Here is a 21,740-nt window from a genome sequence, read left to right on the forward strand (position 1 = left end):
AGAGGTTACCCAATGTAAAACGAATTAATATATTACAGAGGTTAAGTGTAGTGATTGACTTACATGAATCGTCTTTGTTGAGTTGAAAATAGAAATGGTGACAACTGTTGGGACTCTTACATGAAGTGGTGGATGATATATAGACACCATATATATACATATACCTACAAATATAGATTTTTATTCTTTAATGTGTAAAAGGTAGTACATATTTTTTTTAATGGTAGATGTCATCTAGTAATCAACATTCATTTAGAAACTATAGGAGTTGAGAAATACTAAGAGTAATCGGCCATACAGGGTATTAGTCGGTGTTACACAATACATACGAAGTCAAATGGAGAAAACTTGTTAAAACTGAAACCATAACATTTAATATATACATAGAGGATAGTTTGCATTACCCATGCAAGAGCCCCTTACACATTGATCAAAAAGCCTTAATCATAGTAGGGGTACACAAAAGAGAAGAGCTTCCAAAAGTACGATCCAAAAGACCGTATTATAGCAAAGTGACTTGTAAAGCAATTAAAACTTGAAAAGATACCTATTCAGTGATTCCATTGATAGTAAGTGTAGACCAAACTGAGTACATATAACAAAATAGATATTTATTGATTAGGTGGCTTCTGAGTTTGGACGTATAGTGGGTACATGTTGATATAGCCACTCCGGAGCTCATCGATCGCAGCTGCCACAACTTCCATTTCCTTTCTCCAGGCCATCTCTGTTGCAACCAACTTCTCTTTTAGCTCTAATACCACCATCTTGATGGACTGTAGGTCAGACTTAAGGAGAGTGTTCTGGATGTTGGACGCATTGTATCTCCTCTCCCATTCGTTCCGCTCGGTGGCCAGCCTGACGTTGTCATGCACAATTCAGTTAATGTATTACATTTGCTCAAGATGATTGTCATCAAACGACGAGGAGTTAACGATGTTATTCATTGGGAAAGGCGTGGAGTCCATTTTAGAGAGAAAAAGAGGATAGACAAGTATACATGTAGGGTGGTGGAGATTGAATTGAGGTCAACATGATCCATACACACATATATATACATATAGAAAACACAAGTATGGAGGAGTGGATCAAGTAAGTGTAAGGTGAGGTCTTCCTGTAAATGGTGGAGTAGTTAATGCACTGTCACTTATCAAAAATAGGGTTGCACATCAGTCAAAATTACATAAAGTATGCTATTATTAGAAACATAAGGAAGCAGTCACGTATTACGTGGGGAGAATTAGAATTTGCGTTTCAGCACGTCATGGTCACGTGAGTTGTGAGTGGTATTATGTGGGAGGACCTTTGGGAGCACAGTACCTGAGAAAAATAAGAATGGAGACAGAATTGACTTCCATTTTGACGTTTTTTCATGTATTTTGACTTCCATTTTGACGGAATTGCTATTATAATTTCTCTCAAACAAAAATTCAAACATGAGGTGGTCACCATTATATATGATCGGGCACTGAATACTCGAGTGCACCATTACAAAAAAAAATGAAGCCAAACAAAATTTGTTGCCTAAATAGCTAATGCCCAAAACATATTGAGTAAATGTGCTATAAGAACTTACCCGAAGAACTTGACACAAAAATGCAGGGATTTATGCTTTACATCAGAAAAGTGGGCACTCGGTCCTTCAAACTCACAGCAAACAACATCGCATGTAGAATCAAACACCTCCAAACCATGCCGGAAAAAATTATCAAGCTCAATCGAAATCCCCACTACTCCAAACAAAAAAATCTACCCCGAATTCATCAGGGAGAAAAATGGACTAAATGGGAGGGAATTTTCCTTCCAAACAGTTATTGTTTGGGTTCGGAGGGACTTTTCTCTTTGAAAGGAGAAGAATGGCCTAAACGGGCGAAGACACGAATCAAACAAAAAAAAAGGTGACCGGTTACTAAGGGGTGACTAAGGGCATAACGGTACTTTGACACCCAATAAACTCAGCAACTAAATCTGACCATCCATTTTCTAAAACAATAAATCCAAAGGCTCAAAATCAACACAGTACTAAGTCCTTCAAAACAAACCGAGGGATTGAAGAATTCCCCTAAATATATATATTGGTTCAAAACCTTCCACGTAAATCTTCTGCACTCATGAACTTCAGATCATTGGATCGTTGGTGCTGATCACTTTTAGTTTACGCATTCTATTGACTTAATCAATGGAATAAATGCATTCTTCCTTGGAATGAGTTGAAAAACATAAGGAGTGTACCTACAAAAGACACTTTGATGCTTAAGTCAGCACAACGTTCCTTCTCTTTGTTCTCAATCCTCACAAACTTTAACTGAATTAAAGTCGATGGTCCCTCTGTCATCTATTTATTGAAAAATAATGAATGGTAAGGTAAAGAGCACTTATCCTTATTGTCCACGTGTTGGACCTAACTTACCATTCGTTCTTTTTCCTCTTCATTTCACTCGTTGAGCTCAGCTAACTAACCAATCAATTGAGCGCTGAGCTCAGCTAACTATTCAATATGTTGGGCTCTAGGCTCATCTAACTATTCAATTAACTGAGCACAGAGCTCATCTAACTATTCAATCAACTGAGCTCAGAGCTCATCTAACTATTCAATCAACTAAGCCCAAAGCTCATCAAACTATTCAATCAACTAAGCGCATAGCTCATCTAACTATTCAATCAATTGAGCTCAGAGCTCATCATACTATTCAATCAACTGAGCCCAGAGCTCATCTAACTATTCAATCATATTGAGCTTAGGGCTCATCAATCCGATCTTTTTATTTTTATTACAAAATTATGCCATGTCAACTATGGTTAAAATTTCTCCTATACAATTGCCCCTTGCCTTTTTCCATTTGAGACACTCGATAATGGATAAAGGTAACACCTTTTATTTTGGCGATCACTTTGTTTTCCTGCGCTCAACCATCCACTTCCACGCGTATGCGAAACCCCTGCCAATAGATAGATTAACCAAGTCAGCTCATTTTCTACCTGTTAAGACTTCATACATGGCTGAGCAATACGCAGATATTTATGTTCAAGAGACAATAAGACTGCATGGAATCCCCAAGACAATAGTGCCCGATAGAGGATCGGTGTTTACATCGAGATTTTGGAGAAGCTTGCAGCAAGTTATGGGTACCAAGTTAAGTCTTAGTACAACATTTCATCCTCAGATAGATGGTTAGTCCGAGCGTACCATACAGATTTTAGAAGACATGTTGCGCGCTTGTGTACTTGATTTCAGAGGATCATGGAGTAAGTATTTGCTACCGATAGAGTTCTCCTACAACAATAGCTACCAGTCAACGATCAGGATGGCACCTTACGAGCTCCTTTATGGAAGAAGATGTCGATCACCGTTACATTGGGATGAGGTAGGAGAAAGGCAACTACTTGGACCTGATGTTATTAGAGAAGCTCAGGATGTAGTAGCGCTGATTAGAAAGCATATGCTCGCTGCTCAGAGTCGTCAGAAAAGTTATGCGGATGCCAAGCGGCGTGATGTGGAATTCAAAGTCGGAGATCAAGTTTTCTGAAGAATATCTTCTATGAAAGATGTGAAGCGGTTCGGGAAGAAAGGCAAGCTTAGTCCCAAGTTTATAGGTCATTTTGAGATATTGGACAAAGTGGGAGCAGTTGCATATAGATTAGCCCTGCCGCCAGCATTAATAGATAATCACAATGTGTTCCACATCTCAATTCTGCGTAGATATGTGTCAGACTCATCTCATGTCCTCAAGTATGATACAATAGCACTCCAGAAAGACTTGAGTTACAAGGAACAGCCGGTTAGCATCCTAGATAGAGGGATGAAGCAGTTACGGCCTAAGAGTATTCCAATAGTCAAGGTCTTATGGAGAAATAGTTCTGAACGGGAGGCAACGTGAGAGTTGAAGGAGGATATGCAAGCTCGGTATCCAGAATTGTTTGGTAAGTAAATTTTGGGGACGAAATTCTTTGTAGTAGGGGAGAATTGTAGAGTCCCAGAATGTTTACTTATTTAGCTAGCTAGCTAGTAGTAGTTGTAGTATTTTAGATTTCGTGGATTTTGGTTCAAACCGGGACTTAGTTGGAAAATCCTAGTAATAGTTACGGATTTTATAAGTTTAACCTATAGTTTAAGAATATTAATTTTAACATAAGGTTTGATTAATATTACTGGTTATAAATATGATAATTATTATAACCTAAGGTTTAGTGTAACGCCCTGGTTACCCCAAAACAGTTACGGTGAACCGGAAATTTGACCCGCTACCCGAGTCCTTTGGTTAAAAACGTGCTCTAAGTGTGATTAAAAGGTTAAGGTGGAAAACTAATAAAAAGGATTGGATATTTTTCATTACAAACTGCTCTGCAGAGCTAATCAAAACATTTACAAGTTGATCTCAATACAAAATGGTCATTACTGTTTCAAATTTACAATCCCGCCAACCTAAGCGGCAAAATAGGGTGAACCCCCTAGTTCCTCTGAGAACTCCTTGGCTGTGGTGGTCAAGCGGCCGCATATGTACACATCACCACCTAAGCTCTCCACTCAAGGTTGGGTGAGCTTTTCTTTTCCTTTACCTGCACCACATAGCACCCATGAGCCAAGGCCCAGCAAGAAAACTCAATAAAGCATAATATAATATCAACAATGATCATAATAATCATTCAAGACTATCAGTCCAAAACAGATACGTGACAGTCGCAAAAGTCACAAAAGTGGGTACAGCCCCCTCTAGCCATGTGACGATAGGGTCACTCGGGCTTAACTGATAGGTAAACCTTTCATGAGTTTGATCAGGATAGGTGTATGGTGAATAGTCACCAACATAACCTTCCTCATGACCATAGAGTCATAACCCTGGAACAGCGTTCCCTAGCCATGTGACAAACAGTCACCGGAGCCATATGCCCTGGCTCTGAATAACTAGTCCTAGACTAGCCAAGCGCTTATAAGTTCATCGACCTTAGGGTCGGTCCAACATTAATGCCATAGATCCATTCAATGCTGATATCGATTAGATCTAATCTTTATTTGGCCTTGCGTTCATGACGCTATGCCATTTCTGACTCTTAGGTCAGTATCCCTGACTAGTCAGTACATATACAAGTATGCAACATTCGCTAGCATATAATATGCAATCCATGTCCACATTTATCAACCAACATGCCTCAATAACAATCACGCATGTCATATACATATACAGGGTGCAATTGTATTCATACACTATTTTCTTACCTCAGATTCGAGCTAGAATGATTAAAAGAACGACCCTTGAGAACGATCAACCTTTATGTAACGCCCCAAACTCCAGGGACCGTTACGGTGTGCCTTGTAAACAGTGCTAAACTCGTTAATCGAGTCATTTGGCCAAAATCGTGAAACTAAGTAAGATTAGTGATTTAGGGATTAAAAATTTGGTTAGGATGTAACGTTTCACTAAAACGTTTAATATATACATTGGGATCCCGAAAATAAAGTTTCAGAGTCTATTACAGAAAACATTTACAACAGGTCGTTCTAAGCGGCAAAACAGGGTTCAACCCTAGTTCCACTTTAAACCTCGGCCGTGGTGGTCGAGCAGCTGCATATGTACACGTCATCACCTAAGCTCTTCAACTCAAGAATGGTCCAGCTTCCTCTTGCCTTTACCTGCACCACGTAGCACCCGTGAGCCAAAGCCCAGCAAGAAAACACAATAAAACATGATATAATATCAACAACGATCATAATAACCATTCAGGACTATCAGTCCAGGAAAATAGGTGACAATAGCCAAAAGTCACAATAATGAGCATCGCTCCTTCTAGCCATGTGACGATAGGGTCACCAGGGATTAACCGATAAGTGATTCTTTCTTAAGTTTGATTAGGACAGGTGCAAGGTGATTAGTCACCAACATAACCTTCCTCACGACTCTAAAGTCGAAACTATGGACAACGTCCCTTAGCCATGTGACAAACGGTCACCGGGATCATATACCTTGGCTATAGTCATTTGGTCATAGACCAGGCAAGCGCTTATAAGTTCTTCGACCTTAGGGTCGGTCCCGCATCAATGCCATGGAGCTATTCTGTAATGCCCCAAATTTCCTAATAAGGTTTAAGACCTTGATTAGGAGACCAGGAGGGCCATAATTGATTTATTATGCTATTTAATGATAATATGCATGTTTAGGTGTATTAAATATGCATGTGAACCCATTTGTGATTAATTGGGTGATTTTCATATTTTGGCCATTTCGGGCATTTTTGGCATATATGTGAAATGGGCGTGGTGCTTTATTATTATTTGGTTATGCCAGGGTTACCTAGCACAAGACGATCCTAGGAGGTAAGCTAGTGGGAAAGTCACAACGGGATTTAAGCTTGACTTGGAGTAAATCAAGGGGTATTTAGAGCATTACCGGGTTATTGGGTAATGGGAATTAATATTTGGTGATAAATTGGGAGTTAGTAAGATCAGGGGGTAATTCCGGAGGTTTTGGCTATTTTGTCCCCGGGGGTGTTTTCGGGACCCCGAGCATTAGGATTTGGTTGAGGCTACTTAAGCTTGAAGTAACCTTTTAAAAGAATAAAAAAGAACGTTCTCTACGTTCTCTCTCCCTAAAAGTTCCCTTTTTGTCTCCCGATCGTTTTTTCGAAGATAACTTGAGTTCTAGGACTCGGATTCAAGCGAGGATCGAGGCATAGCGATCCTTGGAAAGATTAGAAGCTTATTAGCTGGAGGATTTAGTTGGAAACAACTCAATCGGAGGTAATTCAAGTTTTAAGTTCTAAGTTTTTAAAGTTTTTAAGCTTGAATTGGATTTTGTGTTTTGATGTGTTTTTGGGTGATTTGAGACTTGGGTTTTATAGGTTTTGGATCATGGGGATGTTTGGGAACTTTGATTTTTGAGTTTGGAGATGTTTTGATATGTTTATGAAAGAATTTTAGATGAAGAAATGGAGGATTTTTGGTTGGGTTTGAGGTTGAGCCGCAGCTCAGTTCTTGGGCGCTGTGGCTCAAGCTTGAAGAAGTTGCTGATTTGGTGCTGATGGGCTATTTGAGCTGCGGCTCTATGGGGTAGCGCTGAGGCTCTAATTGTTGTCAGAGAGGATTTTTGGGCCTGACTTGAGTGGGGCTGCGGCTCTAATGGTTGGGGTCGCGGCTCAAAAGAGGAAAAGTGACCAAAATGGGTTTTTAGTCATGGGAACTCAAACCTTAGGCCTCGGGATCATTCCTACTACCCGGATTAGTGAGGATTGATGTCTTGGGGACTAAGTTTTAGTTCAAGGATTGGTTTTAGAACTTGAACTCATTGGATCACCATTTGTGGTTGTGACTAGGTTATCACTAGAGGCTTGGAATCAGGATCGTGCTTGTTGCTCGTTTGTTGGTAACCTGTGCTTGGACCAAAGGTAAGAAAACTGCACCCTGTGTATATGTGACATGCATGGCTATTAATGATGCATGATGGTTGATTACTGAGTATGACATGCATGGCTATTATGATGCATGTTGGTTGATTATTGAGTATGACATGCATGGCTATCATTGATGCATGTTGATTGGCTATTAAACGTGACATGCATGGCTGTTATTGGTGCATGTTGGATTGCTGGATATACTGCATATGATGCATGAGAAATATGTGATTAGGACATGTTTTGTATACTGGGTATGATATTGTTCAAGCTTGAGCCTCTGTGGTTGTGCATGGTCCTAATTGTACTGGTACCTGTTTAGTAAGCATGCTGAATACCTTGTTTATGGATATTGGACATGTGATATATGTTTGGTGGCATGGCTTACTTGTGTATGGCGCTGACTTATTAGTCAGAATCGACAATGGTGTCAGATCCGTTTGTGAAGCTGTGACTTATTAGTTAAGTTCACCACGGGCTGAGCACTGGTCGTGTTTTACCGACCCAAGGGTCAGAGGTGGCAGTGCGTTGTAAACGCCGGGCCAAATAAAGGTTGGATCCAATCGAGGTCGGCATTGAATGACTCATATGGGGTATTAGTGCTGGACCGACCGAAAGGTCAATGAGAACTTATAAGCGCTTGCCTGGTCTATGACCAGATGTTTATGGCCAAGGTATATGACCCCGGTGACTGTTTGTCACATGGCCAAGGGACGCTGTCCATTGCACGACTCTAGGGTCGGGAGGAAGGTTATGTTGGTGATCATTCACCATGCACCTGCCCTAATCAAACTTACGAAAGGATCACTTGTCAGTTAAGCCCTGGTGACCCTATCGTCACATGGCTAGATGGAGCGATGCTCATTATTGTGACTTTTGGCTATTGTCACCTATTTGCTTGGACTGATAGTCCCGAATGGTTATTATGATCGTTGTTGAGACTATGTCACGCTTTATTGTGTTTTCTTGCTGGGCTTTGGCTCACGGGTGCTACGTGGTGCAGGTAAAGGCAAGAGGAAGCTGGACCATCATTGAGTTGGAGAGCTTAGGTGATGACGTGTACATATGCAGCTGCTCGTCCGCCACGGCCGAGGTTTAAAGTGGAACTAGGGTTGAACCCTGTTTTGCCGCTTAGAACGGCCTGTTGTAAATATTTTCTATAATAAACTCTGAAACTTTATTTTCGAGATCCCAATGTATATATTAAACGTTCTAGTGAAACGTTACATCTTAACCAAAATGTTTCATCCCTAAATCGCTAATCATACCTAGATCACGTTTTTGGCCAAATGACTCGATTAGCGAGTTTAGCACTGTTTACAAGGCACACCGTAACGGTCCCTGGAGTTTGGGGCGTTACATATTCAATACGTGATTATCGACTTTAGGGTCGGTCTGGCATTAGTGCCTTAGAGCCACTCAATGCACAATTCTCGACTTTAGAGTCGGTCCAGCATTAATGCCATAGAGCCATTCAATGCATGATTCATCGACCTTAGAGTCGGTCTAGCATTAACGCCATAGAGCCATTCAATGCGTGATTCTCGACTTTAGAGTCGGTCCCTGACTAGTCAGTGTCATACACAAGTAAGTCATGCCGCCAATCATATATCACATGTTCCATATCCATAAACAAGGTACTAAGCATGCTTACTAAACAGGTATTAGTACAATTAGGACCATGCATAAACACAGAGGCTCAAGCTCTGAACGATATCTTACTCAGTATATAAAGCATGTCCCAATCACATGTTTCTCATGCATCATATGCAATATATCCAGCAATCCAACATGCATCAAGAATAGCCATGCATGTCATACATAATAATCAACCGACATGCATCAATAATAACCACACATGTCATACTCATTAATCAATCAACATGCATCATAATAACCATGCATGTCAACATAATAATCAACCGACATGCATCAATAATAACCATGCATGTCTCATATACACAGGGTACAGTTTTCTTACCTCAGATTCGAGCTAGTACCAATATAAGAACAATCCTTGAGAACGATCAACCTTTAAGCCCTTAGCGGTCACCTAATCATAACCAAGTATGAAACACCATCAATAACATGATAATCAAAGGTTTCACACCAATATCTAGCCCCCAAGAGATCAATCCAAACTAATCCAAGTAGTAGGGACACTCCCGAGGCCCATAGCTAAGTTCCCGGGGTCAAAACGAGCAAACGGGGTGAAAACAGGGCAAGGGCTGCGGCCCTAGCACCTTGGGCCGCGGCCCCCAGGGTTCTCTGAGGCAAGGGCCGCGGCGCCCAGCAAGCACAAATTCCTGACACCTGCTTCATCGAACTAGGGCCGCGGCGCACAAGAACAGGGCCGCGACCCCCAACCCTGGGCCATTCCCAAACGTGTTTCAAGTACTCAAAATCCTCCAAAAACATACCCAAACATTCCCCAATCATCAAATCAAAGTTCCCAAGCTTCCCAATACTCCAAAACCCTCAAAACCCAAAGCTCAAACCGACCAAAAACTCAACAATTAACAAAGTCCAATTCTAAGCTTAGAAACTTTAAAAACTTAAAACTTCAAACTTAGATTACCTTCGATTGGGTTGTTTCTCATCAAATCCTTCGGTTAAGAAGCTTCTAATCTTTCCTAGGATCGCTATGCCTTAACCCTCGCTTGATTCCGACTCCCAGAACTCAAGATTTCCTCAAAAAGGCTCAAACGGTAAAACTGACTGTTTTGAGAGAGAACGAGAAGTTTCTAACGTATGTTCTTATCTGTCAAGCTACTTCAAGCTTAAGTAACCTCAAATAAAACCTAGTGCTTGGGGTCCCGAAAACACCCCCGGGGACACTATAGTCAAAACTTCCAGAATTTCACCCTGATCTCAAATATTCCCAATCTATCACCAAATAAACATTTCTATTACCCCAAAATTGACCCTGCTATGACAAAACCGCTAATCCATTATATATGACCGTCTCATGTCGAATAGCTCGAATATATCTCCATAATAATTAAATCTCATTCACAAATTACAATATGCACCCAATTTACAAATATGCCATCAACAGGCCAAATTACCAAAATGCCCTCATAACTATAAATACTCCCATATGCATGCATTTACCACCATATAATAATATAATTCACATGAACATGCATATGATTATTAAATAGCATAATAGATCAATTATGGCCCTCCCAGCCTCCTAATCAAAGTCATAAACCTTATTAGGAAATTTGGGCATTACACTTTAGTCCTTTAGCGGTCACCTAATCATAACCAAACACGGGACATCATTAATAATAATGATCAGCATAGGTTCCCAAACCAATATCTAGCCTCCGGAAGATCAATCCAAACTAATCCAAGTAGTAGGAACACTTCCGAGGCCTATAACTAAGTTCCCGGGGTCAAAACAAGCAAACGGGGTGAAAGCAAGGCAAGGGCTGCGGCCCTGGCACCTTGGGCCGCGGCCCCCAGAATTTCCTGAAGCAAGCGCCGTGGCACCCAACACCAAGGGCCGTGGCGCCCAGCACAAATAGAACCACCTCTCCTTCTTCATCGAGCTAGGGCCGCGGCGCCCAAGAACAGGGCCGCGGCCCCCAACCCTGGGCCATTCCCAAACGTGTTTTCAACTTCTCAAAGCTTCCAAAATCATACCCAAACATTCCCCAATCATCAAAACAAAGTTCCCAAGCTTCCCAAAGCTCCAAAACCCACAAAACCCAAGGTTCAAACCAACCAAAAACTCAACAATTCACAAAGTCCAATTCAAAGCTTAGAAACTCTAAAAACTCAAAATTTAAACTTAGATTACCTTTGATTGGGTTGTTTTCTGTCAAATCCTTCAGTTAAGAAGCTTCTAATCTTTCCTAGGATCGCTATGCCTCGATCCTCACTTGATTCCGACTCCTAGAACTCGAGATTTCTTCGAAAAGGCTCAAACGGTGAAACGAACTAACGAAAAGGAGAACGAGAGGTTTTCTAACGTACGTTCTATCTGATAAGCTACTTCAAGCTTAAGTAACCTCAAATAAAACCTAGTGCTCGGGGTCCCGAAAACACCCTCGGGGACATTATAGTCAAAATCTCCGAAATTTCACCCTAATCTCAAATATTCCCAATTTATCATCAAATAAACATTCCTATTACCCCAAAATTGACCCCTTTATGACAAAACCGCTAATCCACTAAATATGACCGTCTCATGCCGAATAGCTCGAATATATCTCAATAATAATGGAATCTCATTCACAAATCACATCATGCACCCAAATACACAAATTTACCCTCAATGGGCCAAATTATCAAAACATCATAATATATCAAATGTGGACCCACATGCATGCATATATCATTTAATGGCGTAATTAAACAATTACGGCCCTCCCGGCCAACTAAACCGCCACTAAACCACATCGGAGAATTCGGGGCATTACAACTATCCCCTCCTTACTGAAATTTCATCCTCAAAATTTACCTGAACAGCTCGGGATACTGACTCTACATATCTGACTCCAGCTCCCAGGTCGCTTCCTCGTCCTTGCTATTCCTCCACAATACCTTAACCAAAGGTATCGTCTTATTCCTGAGGACCTTGTCTTTTCTGTCAAGTATCTGAACTGGCTGCTCCTCAAAGGAGAGATCTTTATACTCATTGTTCATTAAATGAGTCCTTATTATGATGTAATCATATTTTTTAACCTAAAATCTCGATTAGCGAGCTAATGACACGTTTATAAATCACATTGTAACGACTCTAAGGTAATAGGGCGTTATAGAGGTGGTTGGTTGTTTTGAAACATTCTCCATGAGGATGAATGAGAGAACACCAGGGGAGTAGGCTACGGTGACTCTAAGCTTATGATCTAGTGGAAATGGTGGGGTCTCGGGGTCTGGATCGGGATACACATCAACCCAAAGCTTCTTTCTTTTTCCCTTTTCAACCTCGTCGATCTGGCGTCGGAAATGGGCTCTGATGTCCTTTTTTTCGAGCTGCTCTTTGTGCTCGCGGATTAGCAGCTAGTTTCATGTAAATAATGATTCAGGACGAGGAGAAGGTGGATAGTTAGGGATGGAAAGCTCGACCCCCCACTAATTCTCTGGAGACTGCAACATCTAACAAGAAAGAAAAAGGTGAGGGCCCATTACAAAAACAAAGTGGAAAAGATTAAGATCATGATAATTCAAGTTTGCAAGCTCGAGATAATGAGATATCCTTAATTGAGCCTGAAGTCTTGAAATAGCAAGATTAACCCAAATTCCAACACCAAACTATTGAAAAGTTCGGGGCATCGAGAGTGTACCCATGCGAGAGTGGGATGGTTAGTGTTGGTTTAGAGTATCCCGAGTTTCTAGGGAAAATTGGACAGTTGCCCAAAAAAGGAGATACTATTGGGATGCATGCATTGAAACCCCAATCCAAAACTATTTTTTCTTAAGCTACACGAAACCTATATCCTAATACCCCATAACCTAAAAGGTCCCATTTTTATCAGTTTTTACCATAATTTTTTGCCTAAAACGTATTTCCGATCTATGCAAGTCTACACAATTAGAAGCTATCTATTGTAAACGGAATTTCAAGATAACTAGAAGAAACCAGAAAAAAAAAAATTTGTACGTACATAGGAAACGTAAACATAAAAAAAAATTATGAGAGGTAAAGACCAAAAAACTTACACAAGGTTGTGTTGTGGAAACGTGGAGATCGTCGGCTGAAGAAGGGGAAGTAAGAATGATATCATGGAGCCGAAGGTGGTGAGGTTTATTTGCTTCTTCGGTTTGGAAAATATGTAATGAGAAGGGCTCTGATTCGTGTTTCTGTTTCTAAAAGGTAAAATTCAAAAAGTGAATAAAATGGTGAAAAAGAAAGGGTATATATAGGCAAAAGGAATGGTAAAAGTCAGATGGATCTGGAATGTTGCATGATGATTTGGAAAATTCTGACGGATCCTATTCAATCTTGACAATGGCAGCAAAAAGGGGAATAGGAGAGGACGTGCGCGGGTAAGAGGGTACTCAAGTACTCCCGGTAAGCAATCCCCCAGTGACACGTGTTCGCACTCGAGTGTGGTATATGGGCACGTTTTCCGAGAGTGAAGTTCAAAAGTTTCTTTCTCAAAGGATTCGAACCAACACTTTTGAGGGGGCAAAATGTTACACCCAAATTTCGAGAATAAATAAATAGACTCGAAATGTAGGCTCGAAAAGAGTGAGCTCGAAAATAAAAAATGTTGTCAGAACCCTTTTACGAATTGTCAAGTGGTTCCAGATCCGTTATTAGCACTCAAGCACGAGTCGCATTGTTCGAGCCTAAGTTGCAGGCTCAAAGACACCAATATTCTCCGAGGGATGAGTTTGAAAAAATCACTGGATGAAGAGGAGGTTATAACATGAACGATAAACTCAAAGCCTGGCCAATCTCGAAAGCGTGTCAGCACAACGATTAAGCTCAGTGACATGTCTGGTATGCAGAAAGACTGTTAGGAAATCCCTATTTCATAGGGATTGGTTATTATCATATATTAAATCCCTATTGTCATGAGATATTACATAATTAATGTATTTATTTCACATTTATTTAATTGATTGTAACTTCCCTGACTTAGATGAAGATATTCTCATAACCAGGTCTATAATAGCCTAGAGTAATTCATTTGTAGAGACAACAAATATTGTATGAGATAATATTTTGCCAAATTGCTTTCCGAAAAAACTTTGAGAGAGTAGTGAGAATAATAATAGTGACTCGTGGACTAGACAAATTTTAACTGTTGAACCACGTAAAAAGCCAATGAATCCTCTAGTTTTTCTATATTTTTGTTTAGTGCTCTTCATATTTAAGTTGACGAAAAATTGCATCAACATTATTGAAATGCCAGTTAAAATAAAAATAATAAAAAAATCATCTTAAAAAAACTAAGAATTTAATCAATTTTTAAGATGAATTTAATTTTTTTAAGATCAATAATTTGTTATTTAGATTTTCATAATATTTTTAGGTGAATAAATTATTTTATTTAATTTTTGGCAACAAAAAATTTACTTAGGCATTAAAGTGCAACAAAATCAGCTATATAGGTATTTATGCCCCGAATTTCTCAAAAGTAAATTTCATCACCAATCGGGTGCCGATACATGTACCACTTGACACACTTAACTATTGAGGGACCAACATACACATCAAATGTGTAGTGGCAGAGATTTTTGCCGCCAAAAAATTTACATAGGGATTTAAGATAAACAAAATGAATTACTTAAGGATTAATGCCGTAAATTTCTCTATTACTAAATATGTTTACTTAGTGGCAATGGGAATCATATGTGGGGTAATGACTTCCATTCATATGTTTACTAAACTAAGAGATGAGAGAGATAAGTGAGGTACAGGAAAAAAGAATGAGAATGCTTCTCCTCACAAATACCAAGGGAATCCCATTACCCTCAATGACTTCTCTTTCTTTTTATTTATTTTTTAAAAACTAAAAATAAAAGACAATTTTGTCCTTAAAAAATGCTACATTATTTATTTTAATAAAAAAAATGATGATTTAGTCAATTTAACATTCCGATTCCGTTTCCCAATTATGTAAACATAATAAAATAGTTCTGATTCTCTTTCCAATCAGTTTTAGTAAACAACATAATACAAATAATGATTATGATTCTTCCATATTTTATTCTCATTAATTTCTCCATTCATTTACTCCGATTACAATTACTGATTAGTAAATTTGCCTAAAAGTAAACAAATGAAAGTGAATGATTACAACAGATATGATTCTCATTACTGATTAATTAACATGTTATTAATATCTAGTCAAAGGGCATGACAAGACAATCCATGAGCCAGTTATAAATAAAGTGATTAATGATTATCATGCAAAGAGATGCCCTCAGAAAATCTGAGAATAAAACTTAAAAAACTAAGAAATAATGGAAGACTGCAAGCTTGGTCCTAACTAAGTCTCACCAAATAATAATGCATAACCACCTTAAAATCAAATAAAAATTTGTAAAGTACCATGATATACGTTAAATATATATATAAATGATGACATTTTTAATGATTACGACCCATAGACTGTTACTTTAATATTAATCATTAGATTAAGATTAATGATCCATATTTATAATTGTTTTTTCAAACTTTTGGAAGAGCTACATGATGACACGACAGCCACATATTTATTAATTAAAGAATAAAAAAAATCTTATTTAATATCCATTCTCCATTCCTTATTCATTCTTGATTAATTCATTTTATCCATTACATGAAAAAAAAAACCATTTTGGAATTAATGAGAATAATAAATGTGACAATTATTTTTCTAACTAATATATGTTGAAGCGTAAAATAATAGACAGGGTTAAAAAGGGAATTGTGCAATAATGAGAATGTCCATGATACATAGCCTTTATTACAAGAATGCCATGAAGGAAGCTTGCAGAAATAGACAAGCTTTGGTAGATAACACGTGTATCATTTTAACCTTTTCTTGCAAGCTACGTGTTGCATTCTGGCATTTTCCTGCAAGTTACATTTTAGCTTCTCTAGCAAGCAGCCCTGGCCTATAAAAGGACGGCTAACAGAAGCAATGGGACAGACAGAAAGGAAGATAACCTCCAAACTCATCATTAGCGTGCCTCTCCATAAACTAGCTCTTCTTAGCCTAAGCCATCTTTTCTCAAGCAGACTAGGTTGATCATCATAACCTACACCACGCCTTCTCACCCTTACACATATAGATATATTTCCCACCCTTGCACAAACCTGACTGCAAACTCGATTACCAATATATTTCCAACCTTGCATAACCTAGCTTGCTACAAATTCATATATGTTTCCAACCTTGCATAATCCAACTTGCTTATATTTCCAACCTTGCATAGCCTAGCTTACTATAAGATCGTATATATTTCTAACCTTGCATAATCTAGCTAGCAAAATAAATATATATATATGCATCCTCCAACCTTGCATAACCTAGCTTGTTACAAATTTACTACAGGCTAGCTACATCCAGTAAAATAAACGTCCTAAGATACGAAAAGCAATCTATACCACAAATCTCTCTAAACTCTTTAAGCGATAAAGATGATGGGCTATGCTCCCTTGTTGTAATCTTCTATTAATAATAAGAAGACAATTCTTGCTACCGTGGATGTAGGCAATAATCACACATATATTGCTGAACCACGTAAATGTGTGTTGTTTTATTTTATTTTATTTTTTATTTTTATTTATTCATCATGAGCACATATAATCAATAGTTTATTATATTGTTTGCATTATTATTAAATGTTCAGTTAGAACCCCTGAACATTCTGGCGACTCCACTGGGGATATTATTAATCTACTTACATCTAAATCAAGGTAGGGTATTCAAGTTTGTTCTCTTGTTTGAATTCAAATGTCTTCCTCTATGGACATCCGTGAGCAGGAAACTCGAAATCAATTAGAGAACTTACGAAATGACAACAACACCAACAATACTAATGCAACGAATGCAGACAACGTTGTGCTGGCAAGACTCGAAAAACTTCAGAGGGCTCAAGATGGCATGATGCAATTACTAAGTACCCTTTTACCACAAGCACACCAAGAAGCTATTGCCGAAAGAATTGGCCTACCAGATGAGCGCGGGACAAATGGCTCTCCAGTGAGGCATATAAACGTTACTGATCAGCGTATCCAAACAACACCTGACAATGCAAGAGGCAATAGAACATCTGAAATTGCTGAAAGAATTGGTGAAGAGACACGATCTGTCTCTGAATTTGTTACAGAGGATGAACTAATCGGCCTTCTTAAGGCTGAAAGAGGTAAGTCATCATCGATAGTAACTTCCATTGATTTTCATCCACCGTACCCTATGGAAGTAGCGGTGAAACCATATCCACGGGGCTACATGAGCCCAACATTTCGAAAATATAATGGAAAATTTGGCAATGCCAAAGAACATGTTATTCAATTCATTGATGATCTAGGGCTCTATGCACATGATTTTGAGCTAAGGATCCGCGAATTTTCAAAGTCTCTCACTAATCGGGCTTATTCCTGGTATGCGAGCCTACCACCAGGAAGTATACGAAGTTGGGATGATTTAGTCTCTCAATTTTGTGCAAATTCTTTATGATAGAAGATAAGTGGAGTATAGCTGATCTCTCAGGAGAAAGACAAAACGTAGGAGAAAGACTTATTGAATACATGCAAAAATTCCAAGAAAAGGCCCTCGACTGTGCCGAAACCATGCCTGAAAAAGATCTGGTTAAGATGTGCATCAAAGGAATGCTTGATGAGTACCGTTTGCATATTGAGAATCATGCTATCTATAATTTTGCAAAACTTATTGCCAAATCAAGGAATACTGAAGCCACAGTATCTCGCCTTGCCAAACCAACAAACACCAACGATCAAGCACATCGTCCATGGAAGGGAGCAAAACGCGGTGTTGACATAGCACTAGCTCAAGGAAGGCAAGATTTTGAGGCATGCAAAAGAACCAGGCAAAATAATAAGCCGCCTGAATTTCCTTGCAGCAAAGAAAGAGTTTGTAGTTTGTTAGAATTATGGATTTGAGATGGGGAAGTAACCTTGCCGTTCGTTGCAAATTTGCCTACACCAGAAGAAAAACAACATGACTTATATTGTCATTATCATCGAAAAATTAATCATCCAACAATGAGATGTTACACTCTTAGGAAGATCTTCCATGAGCGACTAGAAAAAGGGGAAATCATCATAGATCCAAATACAGTGGAACAAAGGCCATTTCCCCAACACCAAAATAGAGGAACTGTTATGACATGCACAGAGGAATCCCCTCTCATCCTCACGGGAATATCTCAAGACATACTTATCGAAGAAGTCGAAGAAGAGCCTCCTAACACAAGTGAGTACAAAAACATGGTTGAACCATTACTACAAACTAAGTTATTTCGAAATTTCTTTGAATGCTTAGAGTTCGGGCAAGATGCAAAAAAAGAGGCCACAGAAGCATTAGTTCAAATCGCTCAACGTCATGGTCCTTCATGTTATGTAGTACGACACCCGATACAAAATATTGCTAAAAAGTCTGAAGGAGCAATCATTTTTACTAGTGCTGACATACAAACATCTCCATTTCTTCACAATCGTCCACTATATGTTGAGGCCAAGGTTAATGGACTAAAACTCAAACACGCCTTGGTAGATAATGGGGCTTCAGTGAATCTTATGCCAATAGGGATCTACTCTGCCATGAAAATAGTGAAAGGAGAGCTTGTTCCGCAAACAATCACACTGACTGGCTTTGCTGCAAAGCCAGTAAAAACAATGGGCTATGTTACTGTCGAGCTAGAGGTGGGACCAATAAGAAGTCCCACTCGGTTTCATGTGATAGAAGCAGATACATCATATCATCTCTTACTCGGAAGGCAATGGATTCACACACACAATTGTGTGCCATCAACGTTGCACCAATGTATCAAGGCACATATTCGTGGAAAGGACATTCATATCACAGCTACCAAAGCACCATTCGCTAGGGAGGAAGCTTACATGGCCGAAGCAATGTTCTTTGATGAACTCTCAGAAAATAACATGGAAATGGTAACAAGACCACGAGGGGTGCGCTTACCAAAATGGGAAGAATATGATATGATAAGCGAGCCTCCAACTGTTAAACCCAAAAAAGAAAGAAAGGTAGAAAAGGTCATGTTACCCAACGGAAAAAAGGAGTATCGATTATGACGGTGTGTGGGGTCAGCATCAATACCTGACCCCACCATTGCTGTAGTAGACAAAATTGAGGGTGGCTTGGCCCCATTACATCTTCAAAATGGCGTAAGAATGAAGGACTAGTCAACCTCACACAAAGAGCCAAAGTATAAGATCAATAAATTGGAAGAGATTAATTTGGCAGAAAACCCCGAAGAAAAGAAACCTGTGTTCATATCGGCTGACTTACCTGTGGCAATGCGAGGTGAGTTGATAGAGTTATTATACAGATATCGAGATGTTTTTGCATCGACTTATGAAGATATGCCTGGATTAGATCCTAAATTGGTTACACATAATTTAAGTACCTTACCAGAGACTAGGCCTATAAAACAGACCCCAAGGAATTATAGGCCTGAAATTCAGCTTCAGATCAAGACAGAAGTTGAAAAATTACTAAAAGCAGGATTCATTCGTACATGCAAGCATCCAATATGGTTGGCTAACATTGTGCCAGTAAAGAAGAAGAATGGGAAGATAAGAATTTGTGTCGACTACCGGGATCTTAACAGAGCTTGTCCAAAGGATGACTTTCCTTTGCCGAACCTCGATACTCTAATTGACGCTACATCAAATTGTGAGACGTTCTCTTTTATGGATGGGTTTAGTGGGTACAATCAAATTCAAATGGCTAAAGGAGATGCAGAAAAAACAGCCTTTCGAACACCATTTGGAAACTTTTACTACACTGTTATGCCATTTGGTTTGAAAAATGCTGGCGCCACCTATCAAAGAGCAATGACAACAATATTCCATGATATGATACATGAAAGTATTGAGGTATATGTTGATGACATTGTCGTCAAATCATAGAGCAAGTTCAACCAAATTCATGACCTTGAGAAAGCATTTCAAAGATGTAGAAAGTACAAACTCAAGATAAATCCCCTCAAATGTGCCTTCGGCGTAAATGCAGGGAAATTTTTGGGATTCGTCGTACATAAGAATGGTATAAGCATTGACGAAGACAAGACCAAAGCTATATTAGCCATAAGGGTACCACAATCATCCAAAGAATTGAAAAGTTTTCTTGGGAAAGTATCATACCTACAACGTTTCATACCAGCTTTATCCGAACTCACAAGCCCGCTCCAAACATTAATGCAAAAGGGAGTGCCCTTTGGCTGGGGAGAAAAACAGCAAAGCTCATTTGACAAGATAAAAACTGTATTATCGTCCCCTCAGGTTATGATAACGCCCCTACCAAAAGTTCCACTGCTATTATATTTGGTCGTTACTGAAACATCTATTGGGACGCTATTAGCATAGGAGGTTGATGGGAAAGAGAAGCCTGTGTATTACCTCAGCAGGAGAATGAAAGGGGCCGAGATAAATTATCCGTATGTTGAAAAACAGTGTTTGGCCTTGGTGTACATAGCTCAATGATTGCGACACTACCTGGTAGCACATAAAGTAGTGATAATGACTAAAGCAGACCCCATAAAGTTCATGCTGAATAAACCCATACCTTCTAGTAGAATAGCTCGCTGGATACTAATGCTCAGCGAGTTCGATATCAGCGTCATGTACCCAAGAGCACAAAAAAGTCAAGCCTTGTCTGATTTGCTAACATATTCATCAAATAATGATGAAGATTGGACCCCAAAAGAGATCCCAGGAGGGTTACCCGAAGCTATGGTTTGCGATGACGAAATACAAAAGAAATGGGTAATAACATTTGATGGATCATCAACCTCCAATGGGGGAGGTGCAGGAATAGTATTGACCAACCCAGAAGGTAAGAATCATACTCAGGCATACAAATTGTCTTTTGATTGTTCTAATAATGAGGCTGAATATGAGGCACTTATTTTGGGTATGACGGTTGCATTAAACATGGAAGTAAAAAGAGTTGTAATTAAAGGAGACTCTAAGCTCGTCATCCAGCAAGTCAAAGGAAAATTTTATGTGAAAGAACCATCACTGGCGATATATCAAGCAATGGTCCAAGAATCAGCAAAGAATTTTCAGGAATGTGAGTTTGAACACATGCCTCGAACGCAAAATAGATATGCTGATGCTTTAGCTACCATGGCTTCTAAGGTCGAGGTGTCTGAAACTCAAAATTTGGTATGCAAAATAATCAATCAAAAGTGTTCAGTTATCTTGGGATACAAAAGAGGGTTTGAACTCGAGGAATGGTAGAAACAAATAGTGAATAAACTTACCAAACCAAAAAGGACCAGTTTCAAAGAAAGACGACATTTCATTATGATTAAAGATACACTTTATCACCGATCCTCGGATGGAGTATTGGCAAGATGTCTAAAGCAAGAAGAAGCTAGTGCATGAATGGAGGAAATTCATGATATTACTTGTGGGATAGAGGGCCCTAAATTATCAAGAAGGCTGCAAAGAGCGGGGTACTATTGGGAAAATATGGAAGAAGATGCTGCAAGTTTGCAAAAATATTGCCCGAACTGTCAACTCATATTTAATAGCACTGAGGCGATCTTAATCACCGAAATCGATGACTGGAGGAGGCCATACCAAGAGTATTTTCGAGATAAAGTGACTCCTTGTGATAAGAAAGAAAAGGAAAAGTTGCTAAGACATATAAGCAAGTATTGTTTAAAAGACAACAATGACCTTTATCGTAAAG

The 21,740-nt window shown here is 39.2% G+C and overlaps 1 protein-coding gene across 1 annotated transcript; it reads left to right on the top strand.

Annotated features, from left to right (window-relative positions):
• The first annotated feature begins 20,560 nt into the window (after window positions 1-20,560).
• On the top strand, window positions 20,561-21,283 carry LOC133815628 (uncharacterized). The gene has a single exon (XM_062248444.1). The coding sequence runs from the start codon at window positions 20,561-20,563 to the stop codon at window positions 21,281-21,283; it is 723 nt and encodes a 240-aa protein (XP_062104428.1).
• Window positions 21,284-21,740: the final 457 nt, after the last annotated feature.

The sequence above is a fragment of the Humulus lupulus genome, chromosome 2 (genome assembly GCF_963169125.1).
Source record: "Humulus lupulus chromosome 2, drHumLupu1.1, whole genome shotgun sequence".
Taxonomy (NCBI): Eukaryota; Viridiplantae; Streptophyta; class Magnoliopsida; order Rosales; family Cannabaceae; genus Humulus; species Humulus lupulus.